Source organism: Bombina bombina, chromosome 1, assembly GCF_027579735.1.
Source record: "Bombina bombina isolate aBomBom1 chromosome 1, aBomBom1.pri, whole genome shotgun sequence".
NCBI lineage: Eukaryota > Metazoa > Chordata > Amphibia > Anura > Bombinatoridae > Bombina > Bombina bombina.
Genome location: NC_069499.1, coordinates 490653951 through 490671704, shown reverse-complemented (window position 1 = coordinate 490671704; position 17754 = coordinate 490653951). Strand labels below are relative to the sequence as shown.

Genomic DNA, 17754 nt, shown 5'->3' with positions numbered 1-17754 from the left:
AAGCTAATACTTGAGTACTTACTTGTACATGTAAGAAATATATTGAAACTATTTTGATTCAAAATATCTACAAATTCCTGTAACTCATTTTTAGAGACCTCCCATAATATCAGAATATCATCCACGTATCTAATCCATAGGGTCACGTGCGCTTCCACCCAAGCGGCCAGTTCTCCAAATACAACCTGGTTCTCCCAGAAACCTAGGTGTAGGCAGGCATAGGTGGGAGCGCACGTGGCCCCCATGGCAGTACCTCGAATTTGCTTGTAATATTTACCATTGAACGTGAATATATTGTTTTTGAGTACAAAATCCAGAAGCTTAATTACAAATTTAGTATGCGTGTCAAAATCAGTACCTCTTGTTTTTAAAAAACTTTCACATGCTTGAATGCCTATCTTATGTGGGATGGAAGAATATAAAGATTCAACATCTAATGAAACAAAAAGAGTATTTTCTGATACAGTAATACCATCCAATTTTCTGATCACATCTATTGAATCTTGGGTAAACGTTCTCAATTCAGGTAAGAATGGCTTCAAGAAAGAATCTACATATTGACTAATACTCTCAGTGGGCCCCCCTATCCCAGATATAATAGGGCGTCCCGGGGGTTTAGTTGCCGACTTATGTAGCTTAGGTGTCCAGTAAAAGACTGGCACTTTAGGCTTATCGTTATAGAGGAAGCCTCGTTCTTGCCCTGTTATAAGGCCTTCCCTTCTAGCATCATTGAGCAAAAACAATAGCTCATTATGGGATTTAAAGAATGCTTCCTGAATTACTTTTTGATATTGTTCAACAACAGCCAACTGTCTTATTTGCTTCTTCCATATAATATTGTTGGTCAAGGATGACTACATTCCCTCCTTTATCGGCTGGTTTTATCACTAACTCATTGTGCCGCATTAGTTCATTTAGTGCAAAGCATTCTTTACGGGTAAGGTTATCACTTATGATGCCAGTAAATTGGATCTGTTCAACTTCTGCAGTAACATTTTTAACGAAGGTGGCTATGCTTGGTATAGTTGAAAAGCTCGGCATATATGTAGATTTTTTCTTGAAACCCGTCTTAGGTTTTATTTCAGTTCTAACACCAATTTCTTGGTCAGTCAGAAGTTGTTCAAGGGTGTTAATAGCTTCTCTATCTTTTTGATCAGTTAGGTCAATAGTAGTTCTGTGTGTCATAATTTTCTTGAGCTCCAATTTACGTGCAAAGAGGTGAAGATCTTTAATCACTTGAAAGGTGTCTAATTTAGCACTAGGACAAAAGCTTAACCCTTTTTCCAAAAGTTTTATATGTTCCAAATTTAATTTAAATGTACAGATAGCCGTAGTGTGGAGGAGTAGTGAGTAATATTGGGACTGTTCATTTGTGAGACTGTTATCCGGGGTATATTGAGTTTGGTATGAACTATAGCTCATTACACTATGGATGTCTGAACACCTTTAACACTCGACCCCACTCACACCCCTTCTCATGTGGATACCCCACACTAGGCATTAAGATCTTGATGATTGCAGGAACGCTGAATTTGTTTATGTGCTCTATGCTGGCCTAAGTGATTCATGTTTCATCTACATTTGTGACTGCTGTATTATTATCACTGCTGTGCCGTTTCATACATTCATTACCTTCATTAATCATCATTACCATTCATTATAACTTGTGTTTTTCATCATAATTTTTTCATCTCATCCATTCACACGCATATTGGATTTACAACTGCTGTTGCTTTGAATGGTGTTTCATACTGCTGTGAACTTGGACTTTATTGCCGGCTTAGGTCATTGTTTAGGAGCTGAATGAGGGGCCCATGTGTTTTTCTGTCTGTCTGTTCTATGTATGTTTCAATGTTATGTGCTATATTTATTTAGGATTGTTATTTCTTGCTTTATGTATTTTGATTACATTTGTTATTATATGACATTCTTTAGCATTTCATTTATTTAAGGTGATTGCTTTTCTCCTGGTCTTTTTGGCTGCACCTTACACCGGTACAGCCTCCTCTCTCTGTTTATTTCCCTTTTGCAGAATACATTACCAGGTAGCATATCCCTATATAACTAATACTAATTGTAATAGGTTGAGCTTTCTGATTTGTTCTCTTGGTGCCTTTTTTATATATCAATTAATATTTTATATATCATTGATAAGCTCCCTCTCATGGGGTTGCATGCCAAACAAATAGTCTCAAAAGGGTTTAACAGTCCAACTAGGTTTGATCTATTTTTATATACAAGGGCAAACAATGGCACTATAATAGGCAGTCCCCACTAATATTAAGTATTAATATAGCTATTGGTAACTAAATGATTTGTTGCTGTGTTTTATTAAATTATCACATAATATGTGGGTTGGTGCTTTTGCATTAGGATACATATGCACAAAAAATGTGGATAAGGAGAAATCCACAGAAAGAATGCAGTATAGCACTCTATGCCCAGACTAAAAGGTAAGTCGGTTTCCGGTGGCAATTAAAATGTAACTTTTAATAGGTTGATTAAAATAACGAAACATACACACATGTAATAAAAATTAGATTCTGAGAGGCTGCAACCAAATGACCAATTAATGTGGTGATGTGTACTAATATCAGGCCTTAACTAAAGGGGTACCAGATCACCACAGTAATATTAATGGTAATTGAGCCAGACTCCCTCTAATGGTAGTAAATAGAAGTGGGATAAATGTGAGAATCACAGTGGAGTAGTGGTGATTACGTTGATTTTGGTTCCATACATTTATAATGTGTATGCCTCTAGGACTAGTAGCAAGGGTTAAGCACTAATAATGGGACAGATATTCCTGTCTGGAGGTCAGGTTATCACCAGGTATACTAGATTTCACGCGGAGGCTAAAATGAGTGAACTAGTTAGGCAATGAGATGGAAATTGTTTCACGAAATGAACACATATATGTGAATTGGTTACACTGGCGACCAAGTTGAAAGTACACATGGCCCCTATGTTGCTATACATGCATCCCAGCTGTTATCACACATCTGGTTATAATTCGTGATGCACAAATGGCTTCAGAATAAAAAATGTTGAACAGCAGTTAACTGGTGTGTCACAGAGGACTTGGAGGTGGCTACAGCGTACGCTGAAACCATATGAACGTGCGGGATGTATTGAGCTCTCTGCTGTATGATGTTATATTCAATCAATGTTATGCTTAAACACGTGAGGTTTTATTAACTGTGTTAACCATATGTTGTGGATGGCTTATGCCATTTATTGCGTAACAGTAACCAACTCGTGTGTCCCCAAAGGCTCTATGGTAGTTTCAATGGTAAGATGCAATTTATATAGAAAGTCTAGAATGTGTTCAAGGTATATACTTGTTGCTATATCTGCAAATTAAATTACTTGAACATATAAACTACAGTGGATCATGTCCGCCAGACTTTGATAAATCGGCCCCATTGCCTTATATCTAAAATCTGTTTTCTCCTGTTAAGTGTAGTCAGTCCACGGGTCATCCATTACTTATGGGATTATATCTCCTCCCTAACAGGAAGTGCAAGAGGATCACCCAAGCAGAGCTGCTATATAGCTCCTCCCCTCTACGTCATACCCAGTCATTCTCTTGCACCTAACTAATAGATAGGACGTGTGAGAGGACTGTGGTTGTTAAACTTAGTTTTTATTTCTTCAATCAAAAGTTTGTTATTTTAAACAGCACCGGAGTGTGTTGTTCTTTCTCAGGCAGCATTAGAAGAAGAATCTACCTGAGTTTGTGTATGATCTTAGCGGTCGTAACTAAGATCCATTTGCTGTTCTCGGCCATTCTGAGGAGTGAGGTAACTTCAGAACAGGGGACAGCGGGCAGGGTTCACCTGCAAGGAGGTATGTTGCAGTATATTATTTTCTAAGGAATGGAATTGACTGAGAAAATACTGCTGATACCGATGTAATGTAAGTGCAGCCTTAAATGCAGTAGTAGTGACTGGTATCAGGCTGATATGTATGTATGTTTACACTGAGGTATTTCTAGGGAATGGAACTTCACTAAGAAAATACTGTATACATTTAACTTATATTTGAGCCTCCACTGCAGTGAAAGCGACTAGCAGCAGGCTTATTAATAACATTTCATAATTTTATATTTAAACGTTTACTGGCATGTTAATCGTTTTTTCTCTGAGGTACTTGGTGATAAAACTTTATGGGCATTATTTTTCCACATGGCTGTCGTTTGTTTATGAATAAAATCAGTTTACTGAGCTTCCCCACTGTTGTATTATGAGTGGGAGGGGCCTATTTTGGCGCTTTATTGCGCAGTAAAAATTCAGTCACAGTCTTCCTATTTCTTCCTCCATGATCCAGGACGTCTCTACAGAGCCCAGGGGTCTCCAAAACTAGTTTTGAGGGAGGTAATCACTCACAGCAGACCTGTGAGACTGTGTTTTGACTGTGATAAAAACGCTTATATTAAATTGTTATCCGTTTTTGGGTGCTAAGGGGTTAATCATCCATTTGCTGGTGGGTGCAATCCTTTGCTAACTTAATGCATTTACTGTGAAAATTTGGTTGCTATAACTAATTTGGTTCATTGTTATTTCAACTGTGACAGTTTTTTGTGCTTCTTAAAGGCACAGTGACGTTTTTTATATTGCTTGTAAATTTATTTGAAAAGTATTTTCCAAGCTTGCTAGTCTAATTGCTAGTTTGTTTAAACATGTCTGACACAGAGGAATCTCTTTGTGCAATATGTTTAAAGGCCAATGTGGAGCCCAATAGAAATTTGTGTACTAATTGCATTGATGCTACTTTAAATAAAAGCCAATCTGTACATGTAAAGAAAATTTCACCAGACAACGAGGGGGAAGTTATGCCGACTAACTCTCCTCACGTGTCAGTACCTTCGTCTCCCGCTCAGGAGGTGCGTGATATTGTGGCGCCAAGTACATCAGGGCGGCCCATACAAATCACTTTGCAAGACATGGCTAATGTTATGACTGAAGTATTATCTAAATTGCCAGAATTTAGGGGTAAACGCGACCACTCTGGGGTGAGAACAGAGTGCGCTGATAATAATAGAGCCATGTCTGATACTGCGTCACAATTTGCAGAACATGAGGACGGAGAGCTTCATTCTGTGGGTGACGGATCTGATCCAAGTAAACTGGACTCAGACATTTCAAATTTTAAATTTAAGCTTGACAACCTCCGTGTTTTACTAGGGGAGGTTTTAGCGGCTCTGAATGATTGTAACACGGTTGCAATTCCAGAGAAATTATGTAGGCTGGATAGATACTATGCGGTACCGGTGTGTACTGATGTATTTCCTATACCTAAGAGGCTTACAGAAATTATTAACAAGGAGTGGGATAGACCCGGTGTGCCTTTTTCACCCCCTCCTATATTTAGAAAAATGTTTCCAATAGACGCCACCACACGGGACTTATGGCAGACGGTCCCTAAGGTGGAGGGAGCAGTTTCTACTCTGGCTAAGCGCACCACTATCCCGGTGGAGGATAGCTGTGCTTTTTCAGATCCAATGGATAAAAAGTTAGAGGGTTACCTTAAGAAAATGTTTGTTCAACAAGGTTTTATATTACAACCCCTTGCATGCATTGCGCCTGTCACGGCTGCGGCGGCATTCTGGTTTGAGTCTCTGGAAGAGACCATTAGCTCAGCTCCATTGGATGAGATTATAGACAAGCTTAAAGTCCTTAAGCTAGCTAATTCATTTATTTCTGATGCCGTAGTACATTTAACTAAGCTTACGGCTAAGAACTCTGGATTCGCCATTCAAGCGCGTAGAGCGCTGTGGCTTAAATCCTGGTCAGCCGATGTGACTTCTAAATCTAAATTGCTTAACATACCTTTCAAAGGGCAGACATTATTCGGGCCCGGTTTGAAAGAAATTATCGCTGACATTACTGGAGGTAAGGGCCATGCCCTGCCTCAAGACAGGGCCAAACCAAGGGCTAAACAGTCTAATTTTCGTGCCTTTCGTAACTTCAAGGCAGGAGCAGCATCAACTTCCTCCGCTCCAAAACAGGAAGGAACTGTTGCTCGCTACAGACAGGGCTGGAAACCTAACCAGTCCTGGAACAAGGGCAAGCAGGCCAGAAAGCCTGCTGCTGCCCCTAAGACAGCATGAAGTGAGGGCCCCCGATCCGGAAACGGATCTAGTGGGGGGCAGACTTTCTCTCTTCGCCCAGGCTTGGGCAAGAGATGTCCAGGATCCCTGGGCGTTAGAGATCATATCTCAGGGATATCTTCTGGACTTCAAAGCTTCTCCTCCAAAAGGGAGATTTCATCTTTCAAGGTTGTCAGCAAACCAGATAAAGAAAGAGGCGTTTCTACGCTGTGTACAAGACCTTTTACTAATGGGAGTGATCCACCCAGTTCCGCGGTCGGAACACGGACAAGGGTTTTACTCAAATCTGTTTGTGGTTCCCAAAAAAGAGGGAACCTTCAGACCAATTTTAGACTTAAAGATCCTAAACAAATTCCTAAGAGTTCCATCGTTCAAAATGGAAACTATTCGGACAATCTTACCTATGATCCAAAAGGGTTCAGTACATGACCACAGTGGATTTAAAGGATGCCTACCTTCACATACCGATTCACAAGGATCATTATCGGTACCTAAGGTTTGCCTTCCTAAACAGGCATTACCAGTTTGTAGCTCTTCCCTTCGGGTTAGCTACGGCCCCAAGAATCTTTACAAAGGTTCTGGGCTCTCTTCTGGCGGTACTAAGACCGCAAGGAATATCGGTAGCTCCGTACCTAGACGACATTCTGATACAAGCGTCAAGTTTCCAAACTGCCAAGTCTCATACAGAGTTAGTTCTGGCATTTCTAAGGTCGCATGGGTGGAAGGTGAACGTAGAAAAGAGTTCTCTATTGCCACTCACAAGAGTTCCCTTCTTGGGGACTCTTATAGATTCTGTAGAAATGAAAATTTACCTGACAGAGGACAGGTTAACAAAACTTCTAAATGCTTGCCGTGTCCTTCATTCCATTCAACACCCGTCAGTGGCTCAATGCATGGAGGTAATCGGCTTAATGGTAGCGGCAATGGACATAGTACCTTTTGCACGCCTGCATCTCAGACCACTGCAATTGTGCATGCTAAGTCAGTGGAATGGGGATTACTCAGATTTGTCCCCTTTGCTGAATCTGGATCAAGAGACCAGAGATTCTCTTCTATGGTGGCTTTCTCGGCCACATCTGTCCAGGGGGATGCCCTTCAGCAGGCCAGATTGGACGATTGTAACAACAGACGCCAGCCTGCTAGGTTGGGGCGCTGTCTGGAATTCCCTGAAGGCTCAGGGATCATGGACTCAGGAGGAGAGACTCCTTCCAATAAACATTCTGGAATTAAGAGCAGTTTTCAATGCCCTTCTGGCTTGGCCTCAGTTAGCAACTCTGAGGTTCATCAGGTTTCAGTCGGACAACATCACGACTGTGGCTTACATCAACCATCAGGGAGGGACAAGGAGTTCCCTAGCGATGATGGAAGTCTCAAAGATAATTCGCTGGGCAGAGTCTCACTCTTGCCACCTGTCAGCGATCCACATCCCAGGCGTGGAGAACTGGGAGGCGGATTTCCTAAGTCGTCAGACTTTTCATCCGGAGGTATTTGCCCAACTGCTTCGGCGTTGGGGCAAACCAGATCTGGATCTCATGGCGTCTCGCCAGAACGCCAAGCTTTCTTGTTACGGATCCAGGTCCAGGGACCCGGGAGTGGTACTGATAGATGCTCTGACAGCACCTTGGGTCTTCAACATGGCTTATGTGTTTCCACCCTTCCCGATACTTCCTCGATTGATTGCCAGGATCAAACAGGAGAGAGCATCAGTGATTCTAATAGCGCCTGCGTGGCCACGCAGGACCTGGTATGCAGATCTAGTGGACATGTCATCCTGTCCACCATGGTCTCTGCCTCTGAGACAGGACCTTCTGATTCAGGGTCCTTTCAAACATCCAAATCTAATTTCTCTGAGGCTGACTGCATGGAGATTGAACGCTTGATTCTATCAAAGCGTGGATTCTCGGAGTCAGTGATTGATACCTTAATACAGGCTAGGAAACCTGTTACCAGGAAAATTTACCATAAAATATGGCGTAAATACTTGCATTGGTGCGAATCCAAGAGTTACTCATGGAGTAAGGTTAGGATTCCTAGGATATTGTCTTTTCTACAAGAAGGTTTAGAAAAGGGTTTATCTGCTAGTTCGTTAAAGGGACAGATCTCAGCTCTGTCCATCCTTATACACAAACGTCTGTCAGAAGTTCCAGACGTTCAGGCTTTTTGTCAGGCTTTGGCCAGGATTAAGCCTGTGTTTAAAACTGTTGCTCCGCCGTGGAGCTTAAACTTAGTTCTTAATGTTTTACAGGGTGTTCCGTTTGAACCCCTTCATTCCATTGATATCAAGCTGTTATCTTGGAAAGTTCTGTTTTTAATGGCTATTTCCTCGGCTCGAAGAGTCTCTGAGTTATCGGCCTTACATTGTGATTCTCCTTATCTGATTTTTCATTCAGACAAGGTAGTTCTGCGTACTAAACCTGGGTTCTTACCTAAGGTAGTCACTAACAGGAATATCAATCAAGAGATTGTTGTTCCATCATTGTGTCCTAACCCTTCTTCAAAGAAGGAACGACTTCTGCACAATCTGGACGTCGTCCGTGCCCTCAAATTTTATTTGCAGGCAACTAAAGATTTTCGCCAAACTTCTTCCCTGTTTGTCGTTTATTCTGGACAGAGGAGAGGTCAAAAAGCTTCGGCTACCTCTCTCTCTTTCTGGCTTCGTAGCATAATACGTTTAGCCTATGAGACTGCTGGACAGCAGCCTCCTGAAAGAATTACAGCTCATTCTACTAGAGCTGTGGCTTCCACTTGGGCCTTTAAAAATGAGGCCTCTGTTGAACAGATTTGCAAGGCTGCAACTTGGTCTTCACTTCACACCTTTTCGAAATTTTACAAATTTGACACTTTTGCTTCTTCGGAGGCTGTTTTTGGGAGACAGGTTCTTCAGGCAGTGGTTCCTTCCGTGTAAAGATCCTGCCTGTCCCTCCCGTCATCCGTGTACTTTTAGCTTTGGTATTGGTATCCCATAAGTAATGGATGACCCGTGGACTGACTACACTTAACAGGAGAAAACAAAATTTATGCTTACCTGATAAATTCCTTTCTCCTGTAGTGTAGTCAGTCCACGGCCCGCCCTGTTTTTACGGCAGGTCTAAATTTTAAATTAAACTCCAGTCACCACTGCACCCTATAGTTTCTCCTTTCTCGTTGGTTTTGGTCGAATGACTGGGTATGACGTAGAGGGGAGGAGCTATATAGCAGCTCTGCTTGGGTGATCCTCTTGCACTTCCTGTTAGGGAGGAGATATAATCCCATAAGTAATGGATGACCCGTGGACTGACTACACTACAGGAGAAAGGAATTTATCAGGTAAGCATAAATTTTGTTTTTTGCTCTTCTCAAATTACTCCATTCCTTATTTTAAAGTACCCATTGCTGTCTCATACAATACTGGAGGTCTTAAAAAAAATACATTGGTCCTACATTTTACACTTTGCATGATTTATTGTGGGGGGGGGGGACTTAACCAATGCTTTTTTTGTCGAAGCAGGCAACAAATTGTAGTTTTAAACTTTCTGTCACAAACAGGACTGGTACATTCACCTGCACAGAATATTTAAATCTGCACAGTATCCTTCACAATAATAATCAATATTTACACACTTGTAATTTATATGGACCGTTGACTCCCCCAACCTTGTAATCTTTGGAATTAGTATTCAAACATGGAGAAATATCGATAAATCAATATGAACGTATGCTGATGTACAATATGTATTACATTCAGAGATATCAACACTATTAAATCTGTATTCGTAGGAATACATATGCGAAGCAATAAGTTAGCCGTATTAAGTATATACCACCTTTAACTAAACTGTCCTGTTGATTGACAAGCTCAGAATCCTATCAGTACTAACAGGAAGCGGTACAACTGGAACTTAAATTTCGCTAACGCCGGCAGCCCGCTGCCTTTGAAAAAGCCTGAACGGGCAAAACGCGTCAGAAGTTTGGACGCTTTTAAAAGTTGTTAATCTGTTGAGGCTCTCCCTTAGAGCCTACCTCTAATGGTTATTATATTTAATCTGGAGCGCAACTAAAGTTGTGTAGTGGGACACCGATAGCGGGTGTCACTGTGTAGTCCTTAGTCCTCTGCATTACTGGAGGTTTTCTGTCATACCTTTACCAGATCCATCGCTGTGAAGCTAGTTCACACTGCACTAGCAGAAGCAGGGTTATGTGTGCTCATGGCACATCTCATCACACCAGTTAAATGAGCCAATAGCGGACACACTATAACCGATCCGGTATCATATAATAGGGGATTATAGCCTCATTAATTCTCCAATAGAGATTCACAGTCATATATTATCACAGAGATTTAAATAACTAGACGTACTAGTTGTGTACAAGCCTCTTCAGGTCTTTTATTTAAACTAAACACTATCGGCTAGATTTAGAGTTTTGCGGCCAAAGGGGTGCGTTAGCTACGCATGTTTTTTTTTTCCCCCCGCACCTTTTAAATAACGCTGGTATTGAGAGTTCTCTGAAGGGCTGCGTTAGGCTCCAAAAAGGGAGCGTAGAGGCATATTTACCGCCACTTCAACTCTCAATACCAGCGTTGCTTACGGTAGCGGCTAGCTTGAAAAACGTGCTCATGCACGATTCCCCCATAGGAAACAATGGGGCAGTTTGGGATGCAAAAAAGCAGCGTTAAGCTCCCAACGCAGCCCCATTGTTTCCTATGGGGAAACACTTTCTAAGTCTGCACCTAACACCCTAACATGTACCCCGAGTCTAAACACCCCTAACCTTACACTTATTAACCCCTAATCTGCCGCCCCGCTATCGCTGACACCTACATTATATTATTAACCCCTAATCTGCCGCCCCGGACACCGCCGCAACCTACATTATACCTATATAACTCTAATCTGCTGCCCACAACACCGCCAACCCCTATAGTATATTTATTATCCCCTAATCTGCCCCCCAACATCGCCGCTACCTTTAGTTTATTTTATTTAATTGTAGGTACTTGTAGTTAATTGATTTAATTAATTTATTGATAGTGTAGTTTTAGGTTTAATTGTAACTTAGGTTAGGATTTATTTTACAGGTAATTTTGTAATTATTTTAACTAGGTAGCTATTAAATAGTAAATAACAATTTAATAGCTATTGTACCTAGTTAAAATAAATACAAAGTTGCCTGTAAAATAAATATAAATCCTAAAATAGCTACAATATAATTATTTTTTATATTGTAGCTATATTAGGGTTTATTTTACAGGTAAGTATTTAGTTTTAAATAGGAAGACTTTAGTTAATAATATTTAATTTATTTCGTTAGATAAAAATTATATTTAACTTAGGGGAGTGTTAGGGTTAGACTTAGCTTTAGGGGTTAATACATTTATTAGAGTAGCTGCGAGGTCCGGTCGGCAGATTAGGGGTTAATACTTGAAGTTAGGTGTCGGCGATGTTAGGGAGGGCAGATTAGGGGTTAATACTATTTATTATAGGGTTTGCAAGGCGGGAGTGCGGCGGTTTAGGGGTTAATACATTTATTATAATGGCGGTGTGGTCCGGTCGGCAGATTAGGGGTTAATAAGTGTAGGTAGGTGGCAGCGACGTTGGGGGGGGCAGATTAGGGGTTAATAAATATAATGTAGGTGTCGGCGATGTTAGGGGCAGCAGATTAGCGGTACATAGGGATAATGTAGGTGGCGGCGGTGTGCGTTTGGCAGATTAAGGGTTAAAAAAATTATTATAGTGGCGGCGATGTGGGGGGACCTCGGTTTAGGGGTACATAGGTAGTTTATGGGTGTTAGTGTACTTTAGAAAACAGTAGTTAAGAGCTTTATGAACCGGCGTTAGCTTAGAAAGCTCTTAACTACTGACTTTTTTCTGCGGCTGGAGTCTTGTTGGTAGAGGGTCTAATGTTCACTTCAGCCAAGACTCTAAATACCGGCGTTAGGAAGATTCCATTGAAAAGATAGGATACGCAATTGATGTAAGGGGATCTGCGGTATGGAAAAGTCGCGGCTGGAAAGTGAGCGTTAGACCCTTTCCTGACTGACTGTAAATACCAGCGGGCGGTAAAAAGCAGCGTTAGGACCCCTTAACGCTGCTTTTGACGGCTAACGCAGAACTCTAAATCTAGGCTCATGTAAATTAACTGACAACACAGGGATTTATTGGCTACCACAGCCACTACCACACTACAAAGTATCTCATTTTCCCTGTGAATCGCTACATAGTTATAATGTCATCTGGCAAGTTGAACACAAACTATTTCTCTTTATGGGATAGATAACGTTACAATAAGATTCTTAGTTGAGTACTATATCATTGATAACTGCTATTAAATATTGCCCAAAGCTACCCTATCCTATACACCCTAATTTCGAACCAAGATTTTATATACATATATATTTACAGGGAACACACTGTTCCCATAGACCACAATGTAAAGGCATTGCCTATTCACCCCCAAAATACTCCTTAGAGCCCCTGTTCACATCCACAACCCCATGGACATAGTGAAGTCACATGTAGGAGGGACAGGAGGCCATTTCAAAACGGCTAATGCTTGGAAACTTACTCGTTTTTACCTGAATGGGAATTAAAATGCTCCTGGGGATAATATTATACTGTGTGATCACTGGGCAAGCATTACAATAATATACAGTTAAGTACAGTTGCAGTGTAGACTGTCCCTTTAAATTTTAACCTTATCTCACTGTTGTGCTGCAAACAATTAGGAACAGGTATAAAATAGACTGTTCAAACAACGTTGTGTGGGTTTACACAAGCTCTACTTTATTGCCTGGTTTTATATTTTTCCATAATTGTTCTCAGCAGATTATAGCGATAAATAGAAAGCAATTCAGCCATGCTGGTACACATTACTTTATAGAATCTAGTAAACTTTATAGAAACTAAACCGTTACACTTATGTCATAAATATGTAAACAACTAATATAATGGTGCAAATATATCTCCATATTATTCTATGTCTAATCTTTGATTTGTCTGTCTGTTTAATATCCCTTTCTGTATAACCGGTGTATTTTGTTTCAGCCATCAAATATAATCCCACAAATGTGCGGTATCTGTGGGAGAGATCAAGCTTGTATGAACAGGTGGGAGATCATAAAATGGCAATGGATGGTTATAGAAGAATATTAAACCTTTTGTCTCCTGCTGATGGGGAACGTTTTATGCAGTTGGCAAGAGATATGGCTAAGTAAGTAATCTGCACGTATAATAATTGTTACAATTAAACAGCAGAAAAAGTGACATCATTTACCGTATTTTTCGCTCCATAAGACGCACCTGACCATAAGACGCACCTAGTTTTTAGAGGAGGAAAACAAGAAAAAAATGCCCACACTACTGAGTCTACCTACTTTCAACAAAGGATACCAAGAAGAGAATGGAGTAAATTTTAGAGTACAAGTAAATTATAAAATTTCTTAAAATTGTATGAATTATTTAAGAAGATGTTGGATTTCATTGCCCATCACTGCTTTAGTGTAATCATATTCAGCAGGCAGACCCAAAAGGCAAACAGTTAGCAATGTTATCAGTGACTAAAGCTGTGGGAGTATATAGGATATTTTCCTTGGTCATTAAGCAGCATACAACCTACTGATCATTAAGCACCATACAACCTACTGGTCATTAAGTAACATACAGCCTAGTGGTCATTAAGCAGCATACAACCTACTGGTCATTAAGCAATAAGCAGTATATAACCTACTGATAAATACTGATAAACAGCGTTATGCAGTTTGATACAGCGACCAACATGATCATACCTAGGCAGTGGCACATCATGTCACAACTATACAGCATATACTGTTTACCAATGCCTGTGCACCCACCTCCTCTCAACACTTCAGTAGCTTGCCCTGGAGGGGTAATTTTCACATTATTGGCTCAGTGCTGCTGTTGGTCCCTGTGTGCAACCCTGGGCGTACCGGTTCTTATGGCCTCTGCCCGCCCCCAGATCCCTGCTCTCCTACCTTTCTGAAGTACCGGACATCATGTGGCACAGATATCGAACCTAACGGTTTATGCACTGTGCAGCTGCATTGAAAATATTTTCGCTCATGCAGCACCATCCTCCACCTCCAGATTTCCCGCTCTCAGTGCCCCCGGTGTTCTGTTGACATTTCCTACCCTATTGACTGTGATTTGCGCATGCGCAAAATGATGTCGCCACAGAAATATATGCATTCCTCATGAATACGGTGACGCAGCGAGCGCAATCATCTGGTTCTGGTTGCAAGTTTAGTCAGCGGAGAAACGGTCTCAGGGTTTTGCACAAGCTGACAGTGCATGTGTGGCACCTCACCTCGAATATCGCACTTACAAAGCAGGACAAGTCTGTACAGTCACACAATAATAATATATAATAATGGGTATTTGTCCTAAAGTTTCCATTATTCCATATTATTATAGTGTGACTGTACAGTCTCTCCTGCTTTGTAGGTGCGATGTCCGAGGTGAGGCGCAACGCATACACTCTCAGCTTGTAAACTGTCAAAATATCCTAGTGTTCCTGAGGGCTTCAGGCTAAACAACCCCCATTTGGTGCGGGGGAATAATTAACAAGTGCGCGGGGTCATTAAAATCAATGCGTGGCCGGGTGCATATGAGAGAATATTTTTTTTATCAGTCACATTCGCTCCATAAGACGCACAGACATTTCCCCTTACTTTTGAAAGGGAAAAAAGTGCGTCTTATGGTGCGAAAAATACGGTATATATCAATTAGCTGTGTCAATGCATTTGCCTACTGGGTGCCACAGAGAGCTTTTCTTATTGTATTATTAGGTTGAAAAATATGTTAAATATTCAGTTGTAGTTTTTGGACAGGATAGATTGGTCATCAACTCTATGTTTCAGTTTTGCAGTTGTCTAACTAAAGTTAATTTACAAATTTTAAAATTTCTTATGACTAGAGGTTATCATATATATTATATTATGCTCAAATGTAGATGATTGTTGTGCTTTTTATCACCCAGAACATTTGTTGTTCTTTAAAGTTAATTTTGTGCAAATGTTTCTGTAGGAGTTATTATGAAACCAACGATGTTGCTTCTGCAATTGGAATTATTGAAGAAGCTGTCTCTAAACACCAAAATCTTGTTTCTATTGAAGATGTCAACATTGCTGCAGAACTATACATCTCCAACAAACAGTATGATAAAGCATTAGAGGTATAAATACATATTCATGTTTACATACTATTGTGTAGTGTGTGTGTGTGTGTATATATATATATATATATATATATATATATATATAATGTGTTTGTTTGTGTGTGTGTGTGTGTGTATATATATATATATATATATACAGTATGTGTGTGTGAAAATATATATATATATATATATATATATATATATATATATATATATATATATACATATATATAGTGTGTATGTGTGTATGTATATATATATATATATATATATATATATATATGTGTGCGTGAATACCTTGGTGTCTCCCCAGATACTGCAGTTACTAAAACTTCATGTTAAATTATTATGAGCCAGATTACAAGTGGAACGCTAAATAAAGCTCCCACTTGAGCGTTAATTGCGATAGAAGAAAGCTTTTTGCACTCATCAGGTTGGGCTTGTATTATGAGTTAAAAGTAAACTTTTTTTTGCTTGCACGCTATCCCGATGAGCTCAAAAATATATATATATATACAGTGGATATAAAAAGTCTACACACCCCTGTTAAAATGGCTGGTTTCTGTGATGTAAAGAAATGAGACAAAGATAGATCATTTCAGAACTTTTTCCACCTTTAATGTGACCTATAAACTATGCAACTCAATTGAAAAACAAATTGAAATCTTTTAGGTAAAAATAAAATAATAAAATAAACTAATACTTTGTTTGGGCACCTTTTGATTTTATTACAGCACTCAGTCTTTTTGGGTATGAGTCTATCAGCATGGTACATCTTGACTTGGCAAGATTTGCCCACTCTTCTTTGCAAAAACTGCAAAAACACTCCAAATCTGTCAGATTGCGAGGGCATCTCCTGTGCACAGCCCTCTTCAGATCACCCCACAGATTTTCGATTGGATTCAGGTCTGGGCTCTGGCTGGGCCATTCCAAAACTTTAATCTTCTTCTGGCGAAGCCATTCCTTTGTTGATTTGGATGTATGCTTTGGGTTGTTGTCATGCTGAAAGATGAAGTTCCTCTTCATGTTCAGCTTTCTAGCAGAAGCCTGAAGGTTTGGTGCCAATAATGACTGGTATTTGGAACTGTTCATAATTCCCTCTACCTTGAATAAGGCCCCAGTTCCAGCTGAAGAAAAAAGAGACCCAACGCATGATGCTACCACCACCATGCTTCACTGTGGGTATGGTGTTCTTTTGGTAATATGCAGTGTTGCTTTTGTGCAAAACATATCTTTTGGAATTATTGCCAAAAAGTTTAACCTTGGTTTCATCAGACCATAACATCTTTTCTCACATGCTTTTGGGAGACTTCAGATGTGTTATTGCTAAATTTAGCTGGGCTTGGATGTTTTACTTCGTAAGAAAAGGCTTCTGTCTTGCCGTCTACCTCAAAGCCCAAACATATGAAGAATACGGGACATTGTTGTCACATGTACTACACAGCCAGTACTTGCCAGATATTCCTGCATCACCTTTAATGTTGCTGTAGGCCTCTTGGTAGCCTCCCAGACCAGTTTTCTTCTCGTCTTTTCATCAATTTTGGAGGGACATCCAGTTCTAGGTAATGTCATTGTTGTGCCATATGTTCTCCACTTGATGATGACTGTCTTAACTGTGTTCCATGGTATATCTAATGCCTTGGAAATTCTTTTGTACCCTTTTCCTGACTGATACCTTTTAACAATGAGATCCCTCTGATGCTTTGGAAGCTCTCTGCGGACCATGGCTTTTGTGTAGGACGCGAATAAGAAAATGTCAGGAAAGACCTACTAGAACAGCTGAACTTTATTCAGGGTTAATCAGAGGCACTTTAAATTATGGCAGGTGTGTGATGACTCTTATTTAACATGGTTTTGAATGTGATTGCTTAATTCTGAACACAGCTACATCCCCAGTTATATGTGCACACTTATGCAACCACATTATTTTAGTTTTGTTTTATTACTTCCCTCCACCTTAAAGATTTCAGTTTGTTTTTTCAATTGAGTTTTTACATCACAGAAACCTGACATTTTAACAGGGGAGTGTAGACTTTTTATATCCACTGTATCGGTTGTCCACGTGTAGCGGTTTGTCTGATGGCTTATGCGTAGTGTTTAATGCCTGCAAGATTGTACACTGATATAAAGAACTGTGTTCACGGCCTGAGCATTGGCGGATAAAGTGAGGCGCGGTGTCTAACACTGAGAAGTGGTTAACGACCATATATTTCCCCTTTTATAGTGATCCAGTGAGCGTGATCTCTATGCTCTCTTGTGTTATTTGATTACTACATAGGGAGTAAGGGTGAAGATTTGGGATACCCAGCCAACAATGTTGCAATTATAAGGCTGTCAGCTGTTAATGTTTCTTCATGAGACTATGGATCATACATTTTTAGAAACAAACGTATGATCTTGCTACATACAAAGCTTTGCATACCATGGTATATGATCGCATTACTATTTTTGGGACTTGTGAATGCTGATTAAATTTATGGTAACAGGGA

The 17754-nt window shown here is 40.2% G+C and overlaps 1 protein-coding gene across 2 annotated transcripts in view; it reads left to right on the top strand.

Annotated features, from left to right (window-relative positions):
* Positions 1-17754, top strand: part of GTF3C3 (general transcription factor IIIC subunit 3) — a 209707-nt gene that overhangs the window by 25375 nt on the left and 166578 nt on the right. For both annotated transcript variants that reach the window (XM_053698555.1, XM_053698556.1), the window contains exons 7-8: positions 13135-13300; positions 15133-15280. In XM_053698555.1, the coding sequence (XP_053554530.1) occupies positions 13135-13300; positions 15133-15280 (314 nt within the window). The remainder of the gene's footprint in view (positions 1-13134; positions 13301-15132; positions 15281-17754) is intronic.